This window comes from Alligator sinensis, unplaced genomic scaffold (assembly GCF_000455745.1).
Source record: "Alligator sinensis unplaced genomic scaffold, ASM45574v1 scaffold534_1, whole genome shotgun sequence".
Classification (NCBI taxonomy): domain Eukaryota; kingdom Metazoa; phylum Chordata; order Crocodylia; family Alligatoridae; genus Alligator; species Alligator sinensis.
This window is the reverse complement of record NW_005842050.1, coordinates 1,499,885-1,521,039: the sequence shown is the minus strand read 5'-3', so window position 1 is coordinate 1,521,039 and position 21,155 is coordinate 1,499,885. Positions and strand designations below refer to the sequence as shown.

Genomic DNA, 21,155 nt, shown 5'->3' with positions numbered 1-21,155 from the left:
GAGTCTAAGGGAGCTCCAAGAAAACGACTGCTCCCCTCTCCCCTCCCCCACAGTTAACCCATGATAACCCCATAAAAATGGGAGAATAGAGAAGATGAGAACCAGACACTACTTAGGACTCTGTTATTTTTTGCCTCATACAGCAACCATTTATGACAGTTTCTGAACAGTTCTCCCTGCCAGAAATGCCAAGAGCCAGAGTTCAAAACACTTCAGACATTCCCTTTTATTTTACTTGTTGCTAGAAGGATGGCACAGCTCAGCTAACACTGGTTCTGCGACCACTGAAGACTGAAGAAACCCCAGCAGAGGCTTGTGAGTGGCCTCTGCTCACTGTGCGGTGCCATCAGTCATGAAGTGAGTAGAACAGGGCTATAAATCTACTCCTAAAAAACTGACAGTAGCTCACTGATTTTTGCTAAAATATGTTTGAGCCTCAGGCTGAAAAGATTGGACACTACTGACTGCATCAGAGTTTAGAATTGAAAACAGCAGCTAAAATAAATCAGCACACATATTTAGAGATATTTTACATCATACTCCAACATTTTAACACTAGATTACAGTTTGTCACTGACAAGCGTGCTGACATGAACTAATGCAATTTTGAATGAACAAATATACAGTTAAAACAACGTATAAGACAACATGTTAAAAAAATATCCTCCATTACTTGAGATGACATTTTTAGTTAATAAATGAAAGGAACTACAAAGTGAACATTTAATTCTGAAATGTGAACTTAATTTTTTTACATGTAAATACATTTTAGCCATGATTTTTTCACTTCTTAAAATAGTAAATGTTTGCTACTATCTTACTCATCAGATTTTAATTCTGGGACAAACTTGATTTTGTTTTCCAATTTGTAGTTCATATGTTTACTTATGTATGTATTGCTAACTTGTTAGGTTTTGATATATCATGCTGAATGACAAAGGAATTAAGCAATTAATAAATTTTTCACTGTATAAAACTACACCTTTCTTTTAAATGAGAGGTATTAAAATGTTCAGCTAATCAAATGATTGTATTATTGAGATATTTATACGTGCCTTGTAAATAATTAATGGATCAAAAGAAAATAAAACAACTGCTCTTCAGCTCTCTCTCCAGGTAACAAATACTACCTAGATCACCACTAAAAACAGAATTATTTTATGGAGGTCCCACTTTTCCATAAATATTCAAAATTTCAACAAACTGTTTAAATAACAAGTGAACTTCTGTGAGTCAGCTGTATGATTTCAGATGCCCGTGTAAAAATGACAGCAAGCTAATCCCACAGGATTCACTGTAGTGATAGATAATTCTAAAACAAATGGCAACCATTTGCAGTTAACAAGGTCAAACACTGGTCATGTGGACAGCATTTCAAATTAGTTCCACTGAAATGTTAATTATGGTTTAACATTAAAGATCCACTTCCTTGCAGGGAGCTCTTTCATCAATGAAACTAGGGAGAAAAAGGTCAAAGCTGGAGATTGTGCATCCATAGAAGGATAAAGCAGAAATATACTCTGCAACATCTTCTTGTTTGATCAGTTAAGCTTATTATACACAGGCATAAAATACATTCCTCACTTTGTCACCTGATTTGGTACTGTAAAGGCTCACCATAGTATGAAGTTTTTTCATAACATATAATGTTCCCTAGATCAGGGGCTAGATGTGTTTAACACCTTTCCCCTTGATGATGCAACAATGCAAGCAAAGCCCTGTTACAGATACTGCTACGTTGACAAATTTCTGTTGGTTTACCCAATGTAGGGAAGTGGTCTACAATACATGGCATATGCAAAATCTGCACTATGAAACACTTCCAGCAGTTATACCAGCGTAGGTATAGTTGCTCTGCAATGTAGGCAAGCCATAACTAGTAGTTCTTGCAGGCCTGTATTACCACTTAAAGTAACAACTATTTGGCTCATTATCTAAAATATGGGGAAAAAAATCTCAGTAAATTTTTCAATCTAGTAGTTGTATCACTACATGTACAAGTATTTTGATGCAGCTTTCTGAGCAGAGTGTTCAGACAGTTCGCAAGCCAAAGGTTAAAGGCTTCCAAAGCATGAGTAATGTCATCCTGTCAAAACTGTGAATACTTTCGTGCTATTTTCCCCACTTACAAAATGATATAATTGATTTTTTAATGTAGAACATAATATAGTAAAAGCACATAAGGATCCACAAGCAACAAAACAAAGCCTGTAATTCCCAAATCAAAAGAAGGCAGTTTTCATTACTGTAGCTCTAATGCCAAGTTAGCTCTTAAGGGTTCTCAAAAGTGCTCAGATTAAGTATTCTTTTTATCTGCAGAGAAAAATTTAGAACACTAAGACAAGACATAATGCCAAACTTCTCTCTTTTTTAACCATCTCCCCCTCCTTTCCAGAATGCGTTCCTAAAATGGGATGGTGTTCAGCTGCTCAACTTCATGAGCAAGGGTACTAAACCCTTCTGTTGCCACTATGTTGTGGAGAAGGAGAATGGAGAAATATAATGTCATCACTTTGTCATAAAGAGGGCAAAGCAGATGTATTATCCTTACGCAGAGATGGAAAAAACGCTAAAATAGTAACTGCCTGTACAAATCTGTAATGTATCCATCACAACAGTGCTTATTGATTTTGAAAGACTTCAGTTTAGTCTAATGTTCTGTGTTGCCTCAACTAAACCAATTATTTTTGCGAAGTGCTTTGAAATCCTCAGATGAAAGCTGATCTCACGTATTATGATAACGAAAAGAACTGCAGTCATCTGTCCTGAATATTAAAATGAAATGGAGCAGAATAATGTAACAACTATTTAAAAAACTAAATTTCAACAGAGCAGAGTTGTGAAACCCTCATTATTCTGAGTAAAATTCCTCAAACTGTTTTTCTCAGTTATAAAGACCTTGGATGATCTAACATTCTGCAGGACTGGTCAATTCCCTTCTTTCATCTTCTGATAACTTCCAATACTATACATCAGACCTACTTCTTTCTATATTTGACATCCAAGTGCATGCAAGTAAAGAATATCAGTTTTTAACACTGTGTTGACTGTAAGCATACAGAAACATAGTACTCCAAAAAGAGAAAGTGTTCTTCTGTTTTTTAAACGGCGCTCTCAATTTTTAACTACACTGCTTATTTATAACAGTTGCAAACTTTCACCACAGATTTGTGTGAAAGGGGCAAAATATGGCAACCCTTTCAAAAGATTAATTTACTTATGAAGCAACGATAATTTGGATAAAATTAGATGCTGCTGCCAAGCCATCTGCTTTCACACTATAATTGTACATTTAGCTGCTTTATTAGATACTTATGTTTGCAGCTTCCTAAACAGAACACTTGCTCAATGAAAGAACAATAGATTTTAATGAGATCAGGCACAAACAGGCAGCAGTCCATCCAGGATCCATTTTATCATTAACTTCTGCAAAGACCTTTCTGTGAACACAGTTACTTGAAATTTGTATTTGGGAGGTATGAATTTGTAGAGGTTTCCCCGATTCATGCAGGTAAATTTGTTATATGCGAGGTAAATGTGATCGGCATAGTTATGTGATTGCTGTTATGTGATCGGCATAGGCGCGCTCCCCGCTCCCCCAAGCAGGTAAATCTGTGAGTTTGTGACGGGAGGGGAAAGGGCCGTGGGGCTGGGGCCCCACTCACTGCAGACCCTGCTGCAGCTGCTCTGGGAGCGGCTGATCCAGGCTGGGGCCGGTGGTGGCACCAGGCTCTTCCCAGTGTTTGGGGTGGGCTACGGCGATGGGAGGGAGGCTGCTGCCACCCCAAAATTCAGTGTAGCCCCCCACAACCTACTCTCCTAACACTATTTACAAGCGCCAGGAAGTGCCTGGTGCCACTGCCAGCCCCAACCTGCAATGGCTGCTGGCCCCAGCCTACTCTCATCCCACTGCAGGCTGCTGCCTGCCCCTGCTGCAGCCCTGGGAGCGGTGGACACCGCCTGCTGGCAGCCGCTGGACTGCACCGTGCCAGGGGGTTCAGGGCATGGGGTGAGTGGGGCTGCCACCCACCCCAAGTGCTGCGAAGAGCCTGGTGCTCCCCCTGCTGCAGCCCTGGGAGCTGCAGATGCTGCTTGCTTGCAGCCACTGGGCTGCGCTGCACTCCTCTCCCCACCCCTTCCCCCAGCCCCAGCCCCACTCCCACCCTCCCCACCATGGGAACACATCCCTATTTATTTCATTGTAAACTGGGTTCGCTTTATGTGAATTCAATATATGCGCCGCCCCTTGGGGACACATCTACTGCATAAATCAAGGGAAACCTGTATGCAGAAAACACAAGGAAGAAAAAAAGGACCATGTATGCAGTCCTGAAGAAAACTCCACCAAATTACTGGATTATCCAATTCTACCAGGGATATTTTTATGTTATCAAATCTACAATACTACAGATTATTGTACAATAATGGTTCATCAGCATTTCAACATTTCACCTATAAAAACGGACACTATTTAAATAGTTGCCCCTGTGGACAAAAATAGAAACGAAAGCAAAGTCTTGGTTCCCATAATACATGAAGGCCTACTGAAAGAGACAGCCTGATATACCAATATATGTGAAGTTAAGTTCCACAGCTTCATATATATTAGCAGGGGTGCAATATGGCCCAAGTTACAGTACCATCCTGTAACAGGTAGATCTTATAGCACTGTCTACTACTAAAAGTGCCTGACTCAACACACTATAACAGAGGATGGCAACCTACAACCCACAAGCCTAAAGGCTAGGGACAGAAGTTATGCATAAACTGGCTTAAGTAATCAGAAACTTGTTTAAACCTGTAACAGGACACAAGTTCAGTGCACATAAACCAGTTTCAAAATGGCAGAAACTGGTTTAAGATAACCTGGTTGAATGTACTATCATATTTAACTGATTTGGGTCAAACCGATTTATGAAACTTCTGTCCCAGACCCCTTCCTGGTTCAAGTCAAATAACAGTCCCCCAGCATCCCAGCATGCTTTCCAGCCCTGGGCTGGGTTGGGCTGTCCTGTCTGCTCCAGAAGAGAAGGGGGGAGGGGAAAGAGGCAGGGACTGTCCCCCCACACGCAAACCCTGGCTGGGGTCTGGGGCCAGGGAAGGGGATTAAACCCACCTTCCTCTGAATACAGAGTTGCCCTGCTGCTAAATTTACTGAAACGTACTGCTGGCTGCGACTGTGGACTACAAATCCCAGAGGCACCTGGAAGTAGGAAGAGGAAGTGATGAGCAACCCTGGAGAGTTCTGCTGCTCTGAGTCTAGACTACAAATCCCAGAGACCTCAGGTGTAGCAGGGAGAAGTAGTGAACACACAGCCCATGCTGGTTACATGCCAGAGAGGTGTGCTCTAACACCTGCCAGCTTCTGCAGGCATGTGGCTGCATTTCCTGAATCAAAAGTAAATGTCTGTCCAGTTGTTTCTCAGATTAATCTCTGCAGCTCAGAGTAACCTGCAAAGACTGGATCAATTCAGGCTTGGGCTTTTCAACTGTCTGTACTTAGCCAAAGAGACTGGATCGGTTCCACAGCAGTACCAACTAGCCCAAGCAGCAGAGGAGGTGTCTTCAGGATCCTACTACCTGCCATGTTCATTTATGCTCACTGATACAGCAGAGAAGGCATTCCCTGGATCCTAGCATCTGCCTTTTTCTATTTACTCCTTTTGTAGCATCTACTGTGGGATATAGCTCATGGTAGATGCTGGGTTGCAAGCAGTCACCTTCACTGGCAAAAGGTTTCCAACCTCAGTACTGTAAGATTCTGTCTTTAATTACGTATACCTTTGACAAACAAACCACTCAGGGTGGACATCTGCCTCAGGCTGACCCTTAAGGCAAAATAGCTCACTATTTATAACAATGAGGGTAGAGAAAAAGTACATTATATTATTCAGGTTAAGTTCTGAGTAACCTCTTGGAAAAGGGAAACATATGCTTTGAAGTAGGGACCTGAAATTTGGCAAGGGGGATAGCCTTTGTGTTGAGGATGCATCTTTTCCCACTCCATGAAAATTTACTCAAAGCTTCTAAAAAATACTTCATATATGCTCAGGTGAGACAGATTAGAGTTTGGTATTTAAAGTACCTGGAGACTGTACAACTGCAATATGCATGCTGCAGTCCAGGGCTGAGCAGGACTTTCTTTGCAACTATACGTTTGGGCTTCTGTGGGCTGCGGTGGGAATAAGAGCTGGAACTGAAAGCTTTCCTCTCTTGTGCTGTCAGTGTCCACCCAACAAGACTAAGGCAAAGCAAGGAGGAAGATGTCAAAGGACAGGAAGCTTGTAACTCCTGTACGCTCATTTCTGGGTCCTTAGGAGCCCCAGTATCCAGCACTCCTCCACTCTCCATCTCCTCCTCCGAAGGGGAGGGAAAGCAATGGCTTCTGGATGGCTTGCTCAACCCTCCTGAGATCCCACTGCTGTTATGCTTGAACAGTGCTGGGAATGTTCAAACCATGGCACGGATTCCCACTGAGACTTTGGACTGTTCACGTGGGTCCCCCCAGGACAGTTAAAGGGCAGCAGGCATTCCACCTACTGCCTGAACAGTCCTGGAGACACCCTGGATTGTCCAAGCAGAGGTGCATGTCCCCACCCTTTGAACAACATGGGGACTCCCCATTAATGTTCAAAAGATATTGGGAATTCTCTCATCCTAACCCTAACTCCCCTTCCATTCCTCTCAACTGTCTGCTCTGACAATGGGGAGCGGTGAATTTGGGGTAGTGCTTGGGGTTATAGGTCTGACAAGAGCTGGGGCTCTAGAATTGATACTACTGGGGGCAGCAAGGGCAAGCAGACCTCTTTTTCCTCCTGGAAACAAAGTAACCCAGACAGTTCCACCTGCCCTGTGTGCCTCTGTCTTCAGGAGATGCTGTGCAAAATTGAGCTGGGAAGGGCTGCAGTCCTCCCCAGTCAGGCTGTGCACCAGGTGCCCAGGGCACTTTTACCTGGTAGCAGCAACCCACTGTCAAGAACTACTAAGGTAGGCTGAGGAAGCACCAACAGTGGTTCTCAGCTGGGGATGCGGCCACATACAGAACAGTTGTGGAAGGGTGCCCTCACTCAAAAAAGATTGAGAAACACTTGCCTAAGGTTATCTATACAACTAGCCATAAGAAATACTGTATATGAAGAAATGTCTGGTAATTAAATTAACTCACTTTTACTGTGCTACTACTTTAGATAATCAGGCATCGATATTTTAAAGGTATTCCTTTAAAACCAACCTTGCTATTTCTTCTCGATGAGCAGTCCAATCTCGAATGTAGTCTTCCTGTTCCTTTATCCTATGCTTGAATGTATTGCTACTTTGCGTTGCTGTCCCAGTGCTCTGCAGTCGAGTGGTTTTCAGGGCTGGAGAAGTACGTAGACGGGTATGTTTAGGGGAATTACGGTTTGATCCAAATTCATCTTCTGAGGTGGAAGCATAATCTGTAGGAAAGCGCCTCCATCTTGAATTTACTAAATTAGTTTAATTATTAAAAAAAGAATTATTATTGTATCTTTTAAAAACAACAAATGTATGATTTTAGAAACACCATGACAAAACACCAAAACTGCTCAATATCAAGCCCCAAGTACCTCACAAAGGGTTTGTTTACTACATCTTAAAAAGAAAGCTAAAAAATTTGTGTTAAAATCAAATACTAATTAATAAAATGTAAAGAAAAATGATGCTCTTTGTATAATGGGGAGTAGGAAAAAAAAGATGCAAATGCTAAGAACCTTACATAACTCAAGCAAACTGTATTATAGAGCGTGGGCCCAATTCATTAACATTTACTCAGATAGTTGGATTGAACTTTTTCTGCAAATTTTACCCAGAGGTAAGTTTCAAGGCATTGAAAACATAACATACAAAAAAAATTATAAAAGATGTGAAGGAAGGGATAAGCTGCAAGGGCAACATGTAGTTGTACAAAAAAATGCATAACTTCTACAGAACAAACTATGCATCACTTTGTAATTCAATATTCTGTTACAAAGGTTAGCGATACATCTACAGTATTAATCCTCAGAGCAGACAGACTTGTATTCACACTGAAAACAATACATTTTTGTAGACTGGGTATCAGTGGACAACTGAAACTAAGCTCTTCCCCAACAATGACTCATTAATGGAAAGAAAATGGATCTCAGAACAGCCATCCTTTACCCTTTTCTACAGGGTATAGGAATAGCGGTGCGAGTAGAAAGATTTATTACTATATTATGCTGCACCTAAGAAATCGTATTGGCACAGAGTCCCATAAATGGCAAATATTTCTTTGTTAATAGCTCTGAAAATAAGTTCTCTTGTACTAAAGATTAATTCATTTGTTAGTTTTAAAATAACCTGAATGTATGCACAGAATAAATTAATTAAAACTAAGAAGACCGTAGACATTTTTTCTGAGGTTGGTTAAGCATATCGTGATCAGGATACAGGTTCTCAGAAGCATGCAATTTTTTCTTGGCAATTTATAAATAAAAAATGTTAAATAAAATTAATTTAATTATGTAGAGGAGGGTGTCAAAGATAAGGCCTGTGTACTGGAGCCATTTCACCCACTCCATGGGGCTGCAAGAGGGGCCAGAAATTCAAGCCTGGGTCCTGCTACTGAATTCCCAACTATGGAGCCCTGCTGGGAACATGTGCCAGCATAGAGGGGGAGGAGGAGACATAAGCAATAGCTGAGTTAACTCCTGCTCCATTGCTCACCCCACAGCTGCAGGCTGGATATGGTCCAAGAGCTTAGATGAGTTTGACACCCCCGATATAGAAAATATGAATAATTAAAAAAAATACAAGCAATAAATCTTGCTTTTTCCCTTTAATTGTTATTATTAATATGATATCAAATTAAACATGAATCAATTGTGAATGCAGGTAGAATGTAGGTAAGCACAATGTGAACTTTTAGTTAGAAACAGATATAGGCAGTGCCCTGGAATACTATGCTATGTAGAGTGTGACAATTGAGCATAAGCTTATTCCCTTCCCTCATTTAAATATTGTTAAAATGAAAATGATTGATTTTTTTTCAGGTTATTTAAATCAAGAAGAATAGACTTATACGAGTGCCTAATTCAAAACCCACAGACTTCAAGTGGGCTTTAAATCATGTTCTATTTCTATTTCAAATGGACTTTAAATCGTGTTTTCATACTTTAATCAAGAAAAAAGTTCCATTGATATAAAAGCCACTTCCTTACAAGATTCAAACTTAACTAAGGAAAACAGATCAAAAGCAGAAAAAGCACTTCCCTCCACCAAAAGCATGCAAGCAACATGTGACCTTAGAATTTTATGAGTTGGGCCCAAAGTTTATCAACAATCTCTTTGGAAAAATAACTTAATTTTTAAATCAATTTTTGTCCTAATTGTAATTTAGGGAAAATAGTAAAATCAACATAACTTGTTCTAAAAAAAAATCCCACTTGAGAGAGATTATTTTTAGAACTAGTCACTCAGCACTATACAATGAACATATGCAATCAAATTAAAAACTAAAGATTGAATGAAAAGTGAAGCATCAGAAACAGACATGATTTCTAGTACTCTACCACTGTAAGTTTCAACAGCAGGATCTGGGTCTGGGAGAAGCTGGGATTTCTCTGTGTACGAAATAGTGTTTTATCATGTTAATTTTTAATGATAACATTCAGATTTGCAACATTTGCCTAATAACTATATACTGATGAAATTTAGCATGAACTCCTCCATATAGCATTCTATGGTTGATGAAAAATATCCTGAATTATAAATTCATTTAAAAATAAATTTCAAAGAGAACTGGCATCCAGATTACATTACATTATTAGCATGGCTATTTACAGCCAAAAGCCCAATATATTTAAAGATCAAAAAGGCTTTAGGTCTCAAAATGCTTTACAAGTTTCTTATAAATGTCTGGAAACATGGTTAGCTTACTGTAAAAATGGTACAAGTCCTGAAGAAACAGTGAAGAGAAACGGAGCACCTAAGAAATACGCAGGGGCATGTCTGGGAGACCTCACGTCACCCTGCTTGGCTGGTATGACCTACTTATACCTAGGATTAAACTGACTGCCAGGCTGAAGTTACAAAAACATTTTTCTCCAGGTTCGATTACTCTCCTCTTTTTCTTATTTGGCATAGTTCACTTCCTAGGCAAAATATACCTAGAATGGTTTAAACAAACTCCATGTCATTGCAGTTGCCCAAGGTATTAATGCTACCTTGATCTCTCCTGCTCTTTTCCTGTGGCTCACTGTAATCTTTGAGGCTCTTTATCTTTCTTAGTTTCTATGTTGTTACAGGACATCAGGGGTGTTTTGTGGCTACCTGGGGCATCAACAAATCAAATCAAATGCCTTGAGATACTTAAATAAGCTGCTTCATTAGAAAGCTGAAATTATTTTGTTAATAAAGTGAATTTTGAAATTTCTGCAAACAACATTTTACTAGAGATAATATGTTTTAGGGCAAGTGTGTTGTACTTTTAATGATATAGTGCACTTGTAGAACAGTGTCCAATCATCTTGAAACAGCTTTACAAATAAAATAATCAATGACACTTCCCAGTAACCTGCTGAAATGGGTAGTGATCGTCATCATTTCAATGAGAGGTAAATGGAAACATAAAACAACTAGGCTCTTGTGTTTGTATGACAATTTACACTGTATAACTAATTACATCAATGCAAACTTCCCTAACATGCACAGGCCTCCCTCAGTAACAAGCCTGGCTTCAACAGATTTGTTTATTGCTTTTTTGTGCAAGTGTTCTCTTTGCATTTTATACTTCTCTCAATTCAGGGTTTAGACTAGTAAAGTATTTAGCACAGGAACAATTTATACTGCTAGTGTTCCAAACAATGGTGTCCTGAATATTTAACCGTCCTAATAGTCTTGTGGAAGACTGTAAGTTCATACTGTTACAAGAAGGAAAAAAATATCCTAATGGGATTTTATTGAAAACGGAAAAAGATGGTATGGTAAAACAAGATATTTCTAGTTTCTATTCCTTTGATGGTCAACCTCCATATGAAAAATATTAGGTAATTAAATCAAACATATAAATTAATGCAAACAAATTGGCTCTATTTTGCCTCATCTGATGCAGCAGACATTTGGTCTGTATACAAAAATTTCAGCTTCTGTTGGAATCATCAGGAGTAAAGATGTACAATATAGAACACCAAGGTAGATAACATGCTAGGGAAAAATGTTTACAACCTTCATCTCCATTTTAAAATAACAGAGCATAAGGCTTGTATGGGATTTTTGTTTTCTTTTACTTATTCATAATAAGATTTTTTTAAGGAAAACAATCAGATACAATGATTTCACATTTACAGTGACTTCATGTTTCAGTGAACATTAAATTTCATCATTTTTCAAAGAATATATTTTCCGTTAGACTGAGATTAAACTATAATTTACTTCTCAACGTAACAACGTAACAAATGTTAGTGGTCAGCATAACAGAAATAGGTATCTAATATTCAATCTGCATACCAACAATGGCAGTAGAATCACAGAAAATTATGGTGGAAAGGGACCTCAGGATGTCACCTAGTCCAACTCCATGCTCAAAGCAGGACCGTCCCCAACTATATCACCCCGGCCAAGGTTTTATCTAGCCTGCTCTTAAAAACCACCAAGGCTGGAGATTCCACAAACTCCAGTGTTTCACTACCCTCTTCATGAGAAAGTTTTTCCTAATATCTAACCTAAACTCCTAAAGTGCCTAGTTGCAATTTGAGACCATTTCTCCTTGTTCTTTCATCTGCCACCATTGAGAAAAGTCTTGCTCCATCTTCTTTGGAACCATCCTCCAAGTAGTTGAAGGCTGCTATTAAACTCCCCCTCAAGCTTCTATTCTCCAGACTAAATAAATCCAGTTCCCTGAGCCTCTCATAGTTGTTAGGGGCTGGAAGGGACCTTACAGATCATTAGGTCTCCTTAGAAGTCATGTTCCCCAGCCCCCTAATCATTTTTGTTGCCCTACACTGGACTCTCTCCATTTTGTCCACATCTCTTCTGTAATGGGGAGCCTAAAACTGGACACAGTACTCCAGATGTGGCCTCACTAGTGCTGAATGGAGGGGAAAAAAAAAAATCACTTCCCTTGATCTTCTGGCAATGCTCCTACTAATGCAGCTCAGTATACTGTTAGCTTTCTTAGCAACAAGGGCACACCGCTGGCTCATATTCAAATTATAGTCCACTGTAACCCCCAGGTCCTTTTCTTCACAGCTGCTGCTTCACCAGTTGGTCCCCAGGCTGAACTCAGTAGTTTTATAGGAACACTTTATTTGCATAAAAAGTAGGTAAGTAACATAGAAATATTTCCAACAGGTGGGGGACAGGAAGTGGTAAAATTGTCCCATTCAAAGCAGTGAATGCAAGGGAATCATTCTAGTGGAATAACATGTTTTCTACTTGGTGCTTTACAAAGAAGAGCCTGTACCCAAGATAAATTAATGTAGCAGCAACAAAGCACTAGTTACCACAAATAAACTGGCTGATATGTAAAATGACTTCAACATCAGCAGTTTTACTGTGGCCGTTCAATATTCTAGCCATGTGGAAACTACCGGCAGCTACCAATGTCTTTCATTTGCCCTTACTTGCAGTGTCATGTCAATAATTTGTAAGACTGTCTTTAAGATGACAGGTTCAGGATTACTAACAGTAGCCTTTTTCCTACGGGAACAACAATCCTGTCAGAGACAAGTGGAAGAAATAGAGGCCTGTACCCTGTAAATACATATCCTGTTTTGTTCCAGCAAATCGTAGTTTGGAATCAGTAATGAAGCTGTCCTAAACAGGGCTTCAGACCTTGATAGTGAACTATATTTCAGTTAATATTACCCATTTAGTACTGTAATGTTTGGTTCAGTAGATTTTATGTTTAGTAGTATGCATATTTTGCTATTCACTGCTTAGTTTTGAATTTCTGGAAGCAGATCTTAAACTGTCTTGAATTTCAAGCAATGATTTCTGTTCCATGTTCTTTCTCCTAATAGCTGTAGCATCTGAACACCTCAGATACCACCTTTGGTAAGAGGTTTCCAATAAAAAAAAAAACATAGGTCAAAGAGGCAAAGGATTCCTTGTAACTAACTTTAAAAAACCCTTAAAAATAATAAAGAAAGAGCCTCTTTCTTAGAAGAGAAAGAATGCTTCAAATCAAGTTAATGCTTCATAATAAACTATACTCCTTTAAACATCTATAAAAATGAAGACTACAAGAAAGCAAGCAAAATATCAGGCACTGGAAAAAACACTGGATCTAAATCATGTCACGTACCTGTTGGAGAATTATGGGCTGAGGTCAATGGCTTGGATTTTGAATCTGAAAGTCGAGAAATGCTATTAGCTCTAGTTCTAGCAGAAATTTTACTACTATCCGCTGGTGGTGTTAATCTTGCACCACTTCTAATGATGGCTTCTGGGGTACGAGATGAAGCAGTACTTCTAGTTATTGTTGCTTCAGAATCACTTCGTGCTGATAAAGAGCCAAGTCGAGTTCTGCGTGGTTGAGCAAGTAAGTCTATTCTGGAAATATTTCTCCTTCCTGATGGAGGCTTTGATGTAGAACTTGTAGTGGATACTTCAGAAGCCACTGAAGCTTTATCAGCATCAGCAAGTTCACTATCTGAGGCTTCACCAAGCCGTGCTCTGCGCAAGAGAGAAGTCCTCGTGGGACGAGGCCTTGGAAGAGTGGTAGATTTACTAGACTGTCCAGTTGTAACAGGTGAAGTCTTTGATTTAACTGACTTCCCTTCCATTTTGGAATGTAGGAGTTCATCTGCAGAAGTAAAGGGAACCCTTCCATGTGATTTGCCAGAGTAAGTTTCCTGGTCAGATGACAAGATATCAGAAATGGCAGAATGAGGTACACTAGATGTCTGGTCGTCATCTGTTAAATCTACTGATGGCTGCCTTATTCGTCCACTGGAATGCACAAGTTTACGAGCATCTGCTCTTGAACCAGCATCTGAAGATCGAGTTTTAGTTTTCTTTTCTACCTTTTCTCTAGCATTTGTTGCAGAAGATTTTAAAATATCCTTGGAAGGAGAACCAGTGGAACATCTATCTTTATAGAGAGTAGTGAAGCTCTTTCGCTTTTGACTGGGCTTTCTTTCAGCATCACCAGTAACCAGACTAATTGTACTGGCTGTGTCTACATCTGACTCTGGTGAAATCGAATTATCTCTATTATAGCTAGGAGTATCAGGACCTTCATCTGTTTTGTTTTCTTCACGCAACTTAGCTTCAAGGAAAGCCATTACCGCTTCTGTGTCTTTTAAAATGAGTGTTGTATCCAAACTAGAATCAGTATCCATAGAATCACTTCTTTCACGTATTCTGTTTGTGGATGCTGAAGGGGGAGCAGATCCAGTCTGCTTATTAATATGAGGGATAAGTTCTATAGGGATATTTGTGCTAGGCTTATCTATAGTAAAGCTGCCTTGTCTCACTAATGGTTTTGACGATTCCTTCTTCTCTCCTCCAAATCCTTTTGGAGTTTGACCTTTTATGATTTCCTCAGTTTTTCTTCTTTTCCCTTCGCTTTGGGCCACCTTCACTTCCGCTTTACTGACCGCGTGTCCTGGGGCCTTTTCTTGATTATCCAAGATTTTTGGGGGAGTAGGAGCCTCCTCTCTACCTTTCTCAATCTGGTTTGAAGTAGCTTTTGTGGAAAGTAGTTTAGCGGGTGTCCAATGTGCCTGCTCCTTTTGTTCCTGCTGTTGAATTTTAGCTAGTTTTACCACTGAAGTTTCCCTGGCAATTTCACCCTTGTCTTTACTGGAAGGACAACTGGTAGGGTGAGAAAATACCTTGTTGTCTCCACCAGCTTTTGGAGAGAGACCATTCATTGCTCTGCTTGACTTGGCCATGCTTCTGCTATCTGCATCATGTGGTATTTCTTTTTGGGATGTACGCGTTGGAGTTTCTTTCTCCTGAAGTTCTGTGTCCTGTTTTTCACCTATCTCTGATCTCTGAGATGTACCCTTTGCTCTTGGATTTTCAGCAGTTTTCTCCTCTTTTGGAAGCTGTGGAAGTGTTCTCCTCTTCCGCTCACCTTGACTAGTCACAGATGTGGCTGAACCAGTGCTTTTAACCGAAATGCCAGATTCACTGATGTCTGTATCTAAAAATCAAAGGGGAAAAAATAAGTAATCTAGAAAATCAGTACCTAAAAAACAATTTTGCCAATGGAATTATTAAAGTCTCCAGGGGAGTTTATTAATATAGTACATTTTTGTACTAAGTTATGGTACTAAACCCTTGTGCAATATATTGGTGGCTATAAATTACTATATTGTTTCACTGTAGTTTCAGTATTTGCTCACAATGGAAGCCAAACTTAATTTTATAAAACATGTTATTAGCTACAGAAATGACATTTCAAGATATTAGAGAAAACTATCTATTAAAAACTGCAGCACGTAGCAAAGCACTGACAAGAAAAAACAACATTAAGCATTTGATTTGATGCACAGAATTATAAGCTATCATGAAGAAGCATATTCCCTAAAATTCAGTGTGTTGCATGGTTAGCAGAAGAAAAGAAAGATATACAGAGAGAGCATGTCATGACTATAGAGAACCATCTTCTCTCCATTCGTTCCTTGTATCCTTGTCAGAAGCATCCCTCAATACGAGGATGATAGTCTTTTAGTAAATAGGAAATAATTGATGTCTGCAGAGGCCCGAGGAGGTTGATTCAAAATCCATGTGTTCGACTGTAACATAATTCCAGGAGGAAATAGATACTTCTAAGGTTGGGTCACAGCTTTTTCCCTTCATCTCTCTCACTTATCAATCTCCAAAATGGGGTGAATTAGCTCAAAAAGACCGATGCCTTGTTGTATACCATGGCGACAATTCAGTGCTTGACTGTCCCAGGTATTGATGTTAATATTGCATTTCTTTCAATTGGCCTTGAAGATGTCGTTGAGTCTCTTCTTTTGCCCACATCTAGAGTAGTGACCATAGGTGAATTGGGGGTATAGGACCTGTTTTTGGAGTCTATTGTTTTCATATCCCATTCATGTTGCACATGGGCTAGGGATTAAAAGTCTTTCAGGTGGAATTATCTGTTCAGGCCTTTGTACTTCTATGCTAAAAGTATGGTAGTGGCAATGTAGGTCTAAATGCCATTCAGTTTCTTTACCCGTCCACAATCCAATTTGTAACAAGACTCCTTAGCAGCAGGAGAAAGAGGGCGAGTCATAAAATATACTGATGGAAAACCCGTATCTTGAAGAACTCCAGTTGCTATACATATAAGGAGTTTTCCTTATTTCAACGGCTTGTTCATATTGTTACTCCATTTTTGGTGACCCAAACAGTAATCCAATACATGCAGGGGACAGTACTATTTAAAAACAGATAATAACCACAGATTTGCTAAAAAAAGGATACCACTTTCCAAGAATAACAGTGGAATCTGTGAATGAGAATCCATCAGTGCATAAATGCTCTGAATGAAGAACATACCTGAAAGAGATCCTGTGCTCTGAACCCCCTGAAACAAAAGGTTTCACACTACTTGCTCCTGTCTGTCAAAGAATTCTACTTAAGGATGACATGACACTGAAATAGTTTGGATTACAGAATTCTTCTAAGTCTTGTGATACGTTTAAAAGCTGTACTCAAACCATCTGCCAAATTATGCTGAAAACCCAAGAGATAACTGCTTTGAGAAACAGCCAGTGTTGAACACTCCAATTCCATATCTAAATGACCTTTTGACATAGTGAAGATATCCATGCCCCTCCTGGCCTGGTTATACGGTCAGTCAGCATATGGCTAAAAAAACCTTACATCAGATGCAAGAATTCTATATGTGCCCTGTAAACTTCAGTACTCCAACACATGTGTATGTAAAATGAGTGTCCCCTTGCAAGTCTATATGCCTAGTAGTACAAATATGCCCCTCAATTCAAGCAATGCATCTTGTCAATATAATTGTGGTTGGAAGGATAGGTGAGGAAAGAACTCTTTGGCATACATTTTGGGCATTTTTCCATAAGCCCAGTTAAGAGAATTTCTTCTGGAAGTGCGAGAAGCATATTTGTGATGTGTCTGCTCAGGGCACAAGCTGATTTTAGCCTACCTTTCATGCATAAATGACATACTGCACAATGGAAATGAAGGAGGTCACGCATTCTGTGATACAATGATTTGCTTGAATTTGTACAGTTTGACTGAAATGGATGTTAGAAATGATTCTGAATCTGTATTAGTCTAATATGGTCACTGTGAATTCTATTTGTTATGCACAGATGTCCAAACAGACTTCAATTTTTAGGCCAATATAGATATGAAAAGATTCCGTATGTGATGCAGAGCTTTACGCATTATTCTGAGATTTGCTTCTGAGGAAATCACGTAAATATGGATACACTTTTTATCTCTGGTTAGCTCATATATGGAGCAACTACTGCCCAGATCTTGGTGAATATTCCTTTGGGCTGCTGAGAGACCAAAGGGTAACAGTTTAAACTGCCAGTAGTTTGGACTCATGAGAAACCTCATGCCACTTGTGAACTGGATAAATAGAATTACGGAAACAGTCATCCAACAGGATGATAGCTATAACCTAACCTTCTGGATCAAGAGATACTATTACAAAGGATAATGTGATCATAGAGTTTCAGTTGAAAGCATTATAAGCTCAAAACTAGCCTCCATTCTCTCCATTTTCCGCATATAAGAAAATGAACTGAACAGAAACCTTTTCTTTTAAAGCACAACAGGACCTCTTCTACAGACCTGAGAAATAGAAGTGAGTCCACTTCCTGTTATAGAGGACAGGAAGAGGACTCCTGGGCCACTGAAACCAGTCCAATGCATTCACTGGAACTTACTCAAGAAATCCTCCCAAAATCACTAAAACCCTCACATATAACTTTAAGGCTGAAACACAAAGAACACAGGATAGTATATCAAAAGGTGCAAAAAGGGAAGATGAGGGCATTGCCAATGCCAGGCAGGAAAGTAATTAGCTCAGAAGATCTTAGAAAAAATGGATCAGGCCCCATGTTACAGAAGAAGGCAAAACCCTTTCCCAGCCCTTGTCAATCAGACATAGGAAGAAACTGCCTTCCTGATCCTTAAGAAGAGGAGCAAGACCCTTTTCAGCCAGGAACTTCTGGGTTTTCTAAGAATTTACGTACTAATTTATATCCCGCCTTACCCAAAAGGTTCTGCAAGTTTACAATAAACAAATATCCCACCTGAGAACTCCAACTTCCCCCATCACTCAAGCACTGCCTCCTTGCCCAGCCGCCCACACAAGCAAACCATCCTGCCAAGTTCAAGCACACCTCCCAAATGCTACTTACATTTAAATACAAGAAACTTCTTCCCATCCAGAGTCCCCTTTGGCTCTGTGGTAGAATCCTTGTCTGCCACACAGGAAACCTGGTTATACCCAGTTATTCCCAGAAACGTATACAACTACAGCCATAGAGGCACCAAATGTCTCAACTCCATCTGGTCTTTGGATTCTGTCTCAATGGCTTAAAGCGGGGATGGAAAGTATAGGCAACCTTCACTCCTCCATACTCCCACTTAGGCACATGTGTCAAAGATCTTGGTGACCTCTCAAACATACACCACGATCCAGAAGGACTGGCAGTTGCCAAACCATCTTCCCATCTGCTTCCACTCTTCTGTTTTACCTGGCTCAATTGATAGACATATGGGGCCAGAAGACCACAAACCTCCAGCCTTAACGATGCATCCCAATACTTCAGAGTAAAGCCAACCCCTCCTCCTTTTCTTCCCAGGAAGCAATCTAGAGGAGAAAAAAAATCCATCTTGGCCTCTACTAGGGATCACCAAAAGCCTTGAAGCAGAATATGACCATGCTTCTTGTTGCCAGAGGTTATTCAGAGTGGAGTAGGTACAGAGTGACACTATAAGGAACAATCATTTTAAATATTTTCTCTAGCCCAGAAGTTACTGATTCCCAGACTAATGACACCCTCCTCCCCCTTGCTTCAAAAAGAAAGAGACTGTTTCTGAAGGAGACAAAGAAGGGACTAGATCGATAAGCCACAGTTAATTTTGTTCCAATATGACCATCCACATACATCACACCGATAGGAAGTGGGGGCTCCAAAAATAAGGATACAAGACCATCATAATTCCTATGATGGCTAGTTTCCAATGAACTAGATTTTCTTTCACATAATACATGCAGAAAAAAGGGAAATTGGGAAATGAGCAGAGGAATCATCTACACTGCGATCCTGAGGAATTAAGAGGATTATAATTGTAAAGGTTGGAACAAGAGAACTGGGCTGTAGAACATGAGTAACAGCAATTTCAGGGAGAGATGGATATTGATGAGTACCTGAAAGTAAGGGAGATCCAAAACTGAAGGTTGTTCTGTATAGGACTGGAAGAGCACAGGACTGGAAGGCCCACCTGGGTCAGCAAGTCCAGTCCCCTGCAATCACAGGCAACCAAGCAATAGGCATTTAGTCCAAAAAGTTTCACAGGAAAATCCAGCATCTTCAGTATCAACACAAATGGAATTGCAACTCCCTGGGCTAAAGTTTGACATGTTAGACTGTGATAGCACTGAATGGCACTGAAGTGGTTGAAACCAGTGTTGAAGCATTCAGTGCTATGCTCATATGAGATGATGCAGTTTCAGTATCAGCCAATGACTTTAAAAGTTCTCTTTGGAAAGGATTTGCATATGGCACCTTCAAAATACCCTAACCAAAAAAGCATCTAGTCTTTCCACTGTTGACAGGAATTGCGAACGTTCAAGAGGAGGAATAATTAAATCCAAGATTTAGAATCTGCCATCCTAAAGCTCCAGTAGGAAAAACTTGCATAAAGGCACTACTAAGAGTGCCTCAACCATAACAATGCTCAAAAAAGTTATTAGTTAACAGCTAACTATAATTAGGTAAACTAACTATCTATCTAAGGTAAACTAACACTAATATCTATTTAGATCATGGTGATGTGGAGAGGGGGAGCTGGCATGTAAAAACCAGAATCACCCTCAAAGCTACGTTGGTGAGAAGGAAAGTGTTCATTTTGTATTATGTTTTCTTTCAGTAGTGTTCTTTTTCAGAAAAATGTACATGAAAGAAACAAAAAATGGTCAATGTGATGAAGCAGGCCATAATGTAGCAGGATACTTCCATATACACTTTAAGATGGAATTGTAGGAGCCATTTACCTCCTTGCCTCCTGTGGGACAAATTTAAGGGTTGATAGAGCCTGCATCCAAGAGCCACTGTGACAATCTGCACTGTCTGTATACATCATATATGCAGAACCTTTTCAGCCTTTCAAGTGACTTTTAAATAGTGTCTCCTTCCCCAGTGCCTGGGATCCTGACACAGAGCTGGATAGAATCATAACTGAAAAACAAACATGACACCCTGAGTACTCCTCTAGACAAATCCCCAATGTAATGTTTCCAAACTTCACCTTAGCTCACTGGGCTTTAAAAAAGACATCCATTGAGTCTTTATCCTTATGTCCAATCCCTATTCCTTAATATCCCTGCTTTCTGAGACCCTAATGCCAAGATGGAGGAGAGAGGTTCCTGATGATGCAATTGCCTCACTTGCCTCCAACTGATTACTGATATGGCAATAAGAACAAATAACTGAAATCTCAGGTTGTAATGTGAAATTAATAAAAAACTCAAAACACTTCAGAACTTGCTTCACTATTTTATTAACTTAAGTTTTACAAATTCCCTTCACCTGCAGCCTCCCATTACACCATAGCCCCAACAGACTCACGTATCAGTGGGAGTAACAGCTTCTTTTTGGAAGAGATTCTTGGGAAAATATAATTTTCACTTTCTTTTTTTCCTCCACCTATCAAAATAATAGGAGTAGAGCTGTTCGTTCAGCTACAGAACTGAGTTCCATTGAAACACTTTCTTCCTTCAATGTCTCCAAATCATATATAAAGTTATATCAGTACAATAGGCCTCATTGTAATAAAGAGCACCATACAGTTTATTGCAAGGTTAAGGCTTGTATAAAGAACATGAAAAGTATCTTTATTAGAACTTATACATCACTCAAAATTATGTTGCTGGTTAAAAATATAAAAAGGAGTTGAATAGGTCTTCATTAGTTTTGGTCTGCAAGCACCCAAAGACAGTAGTTTTGGCTACA

At 39.7% G+C, this 21,155-nt stretch overlaps 1 protein-coding gene across 10 annotated transcripts in view; it reads right to left on the bottom strand.

Annotated features, from left to right (window-relative positions):
• CEP170 (centrosomal protein 170) overlaps positions 1 to 21,155 on the bottom strand; it is a 176,142-nt gene that overhangs the window by 25,336 nt on the left and 129,651 nt on the right. For 9 of the 10 annotated variants that reach the window (XM_025203257.1, XM_025203260.1, XM_025203263.1 and 6 more), the window contains 2 exons: positions 13,286 to 15,133; positions 7,232 to 7,466 (listed from right to left, as the gene is read on the bottom strand). In XM_025203257.1, coding sequence (XP_025059042.1) covers positions 7,232 to 7,466; positions 13,286 to 15,133 — 2,083 coding nt within the window. The remainder of the gene's footprint in view (positions 1 to 7,231; positions 7,467 to 13,285; positions 15,134 to 21,155) is intronic. The other variant, XM_014519581.2, reaches the window with a different exon arrangement.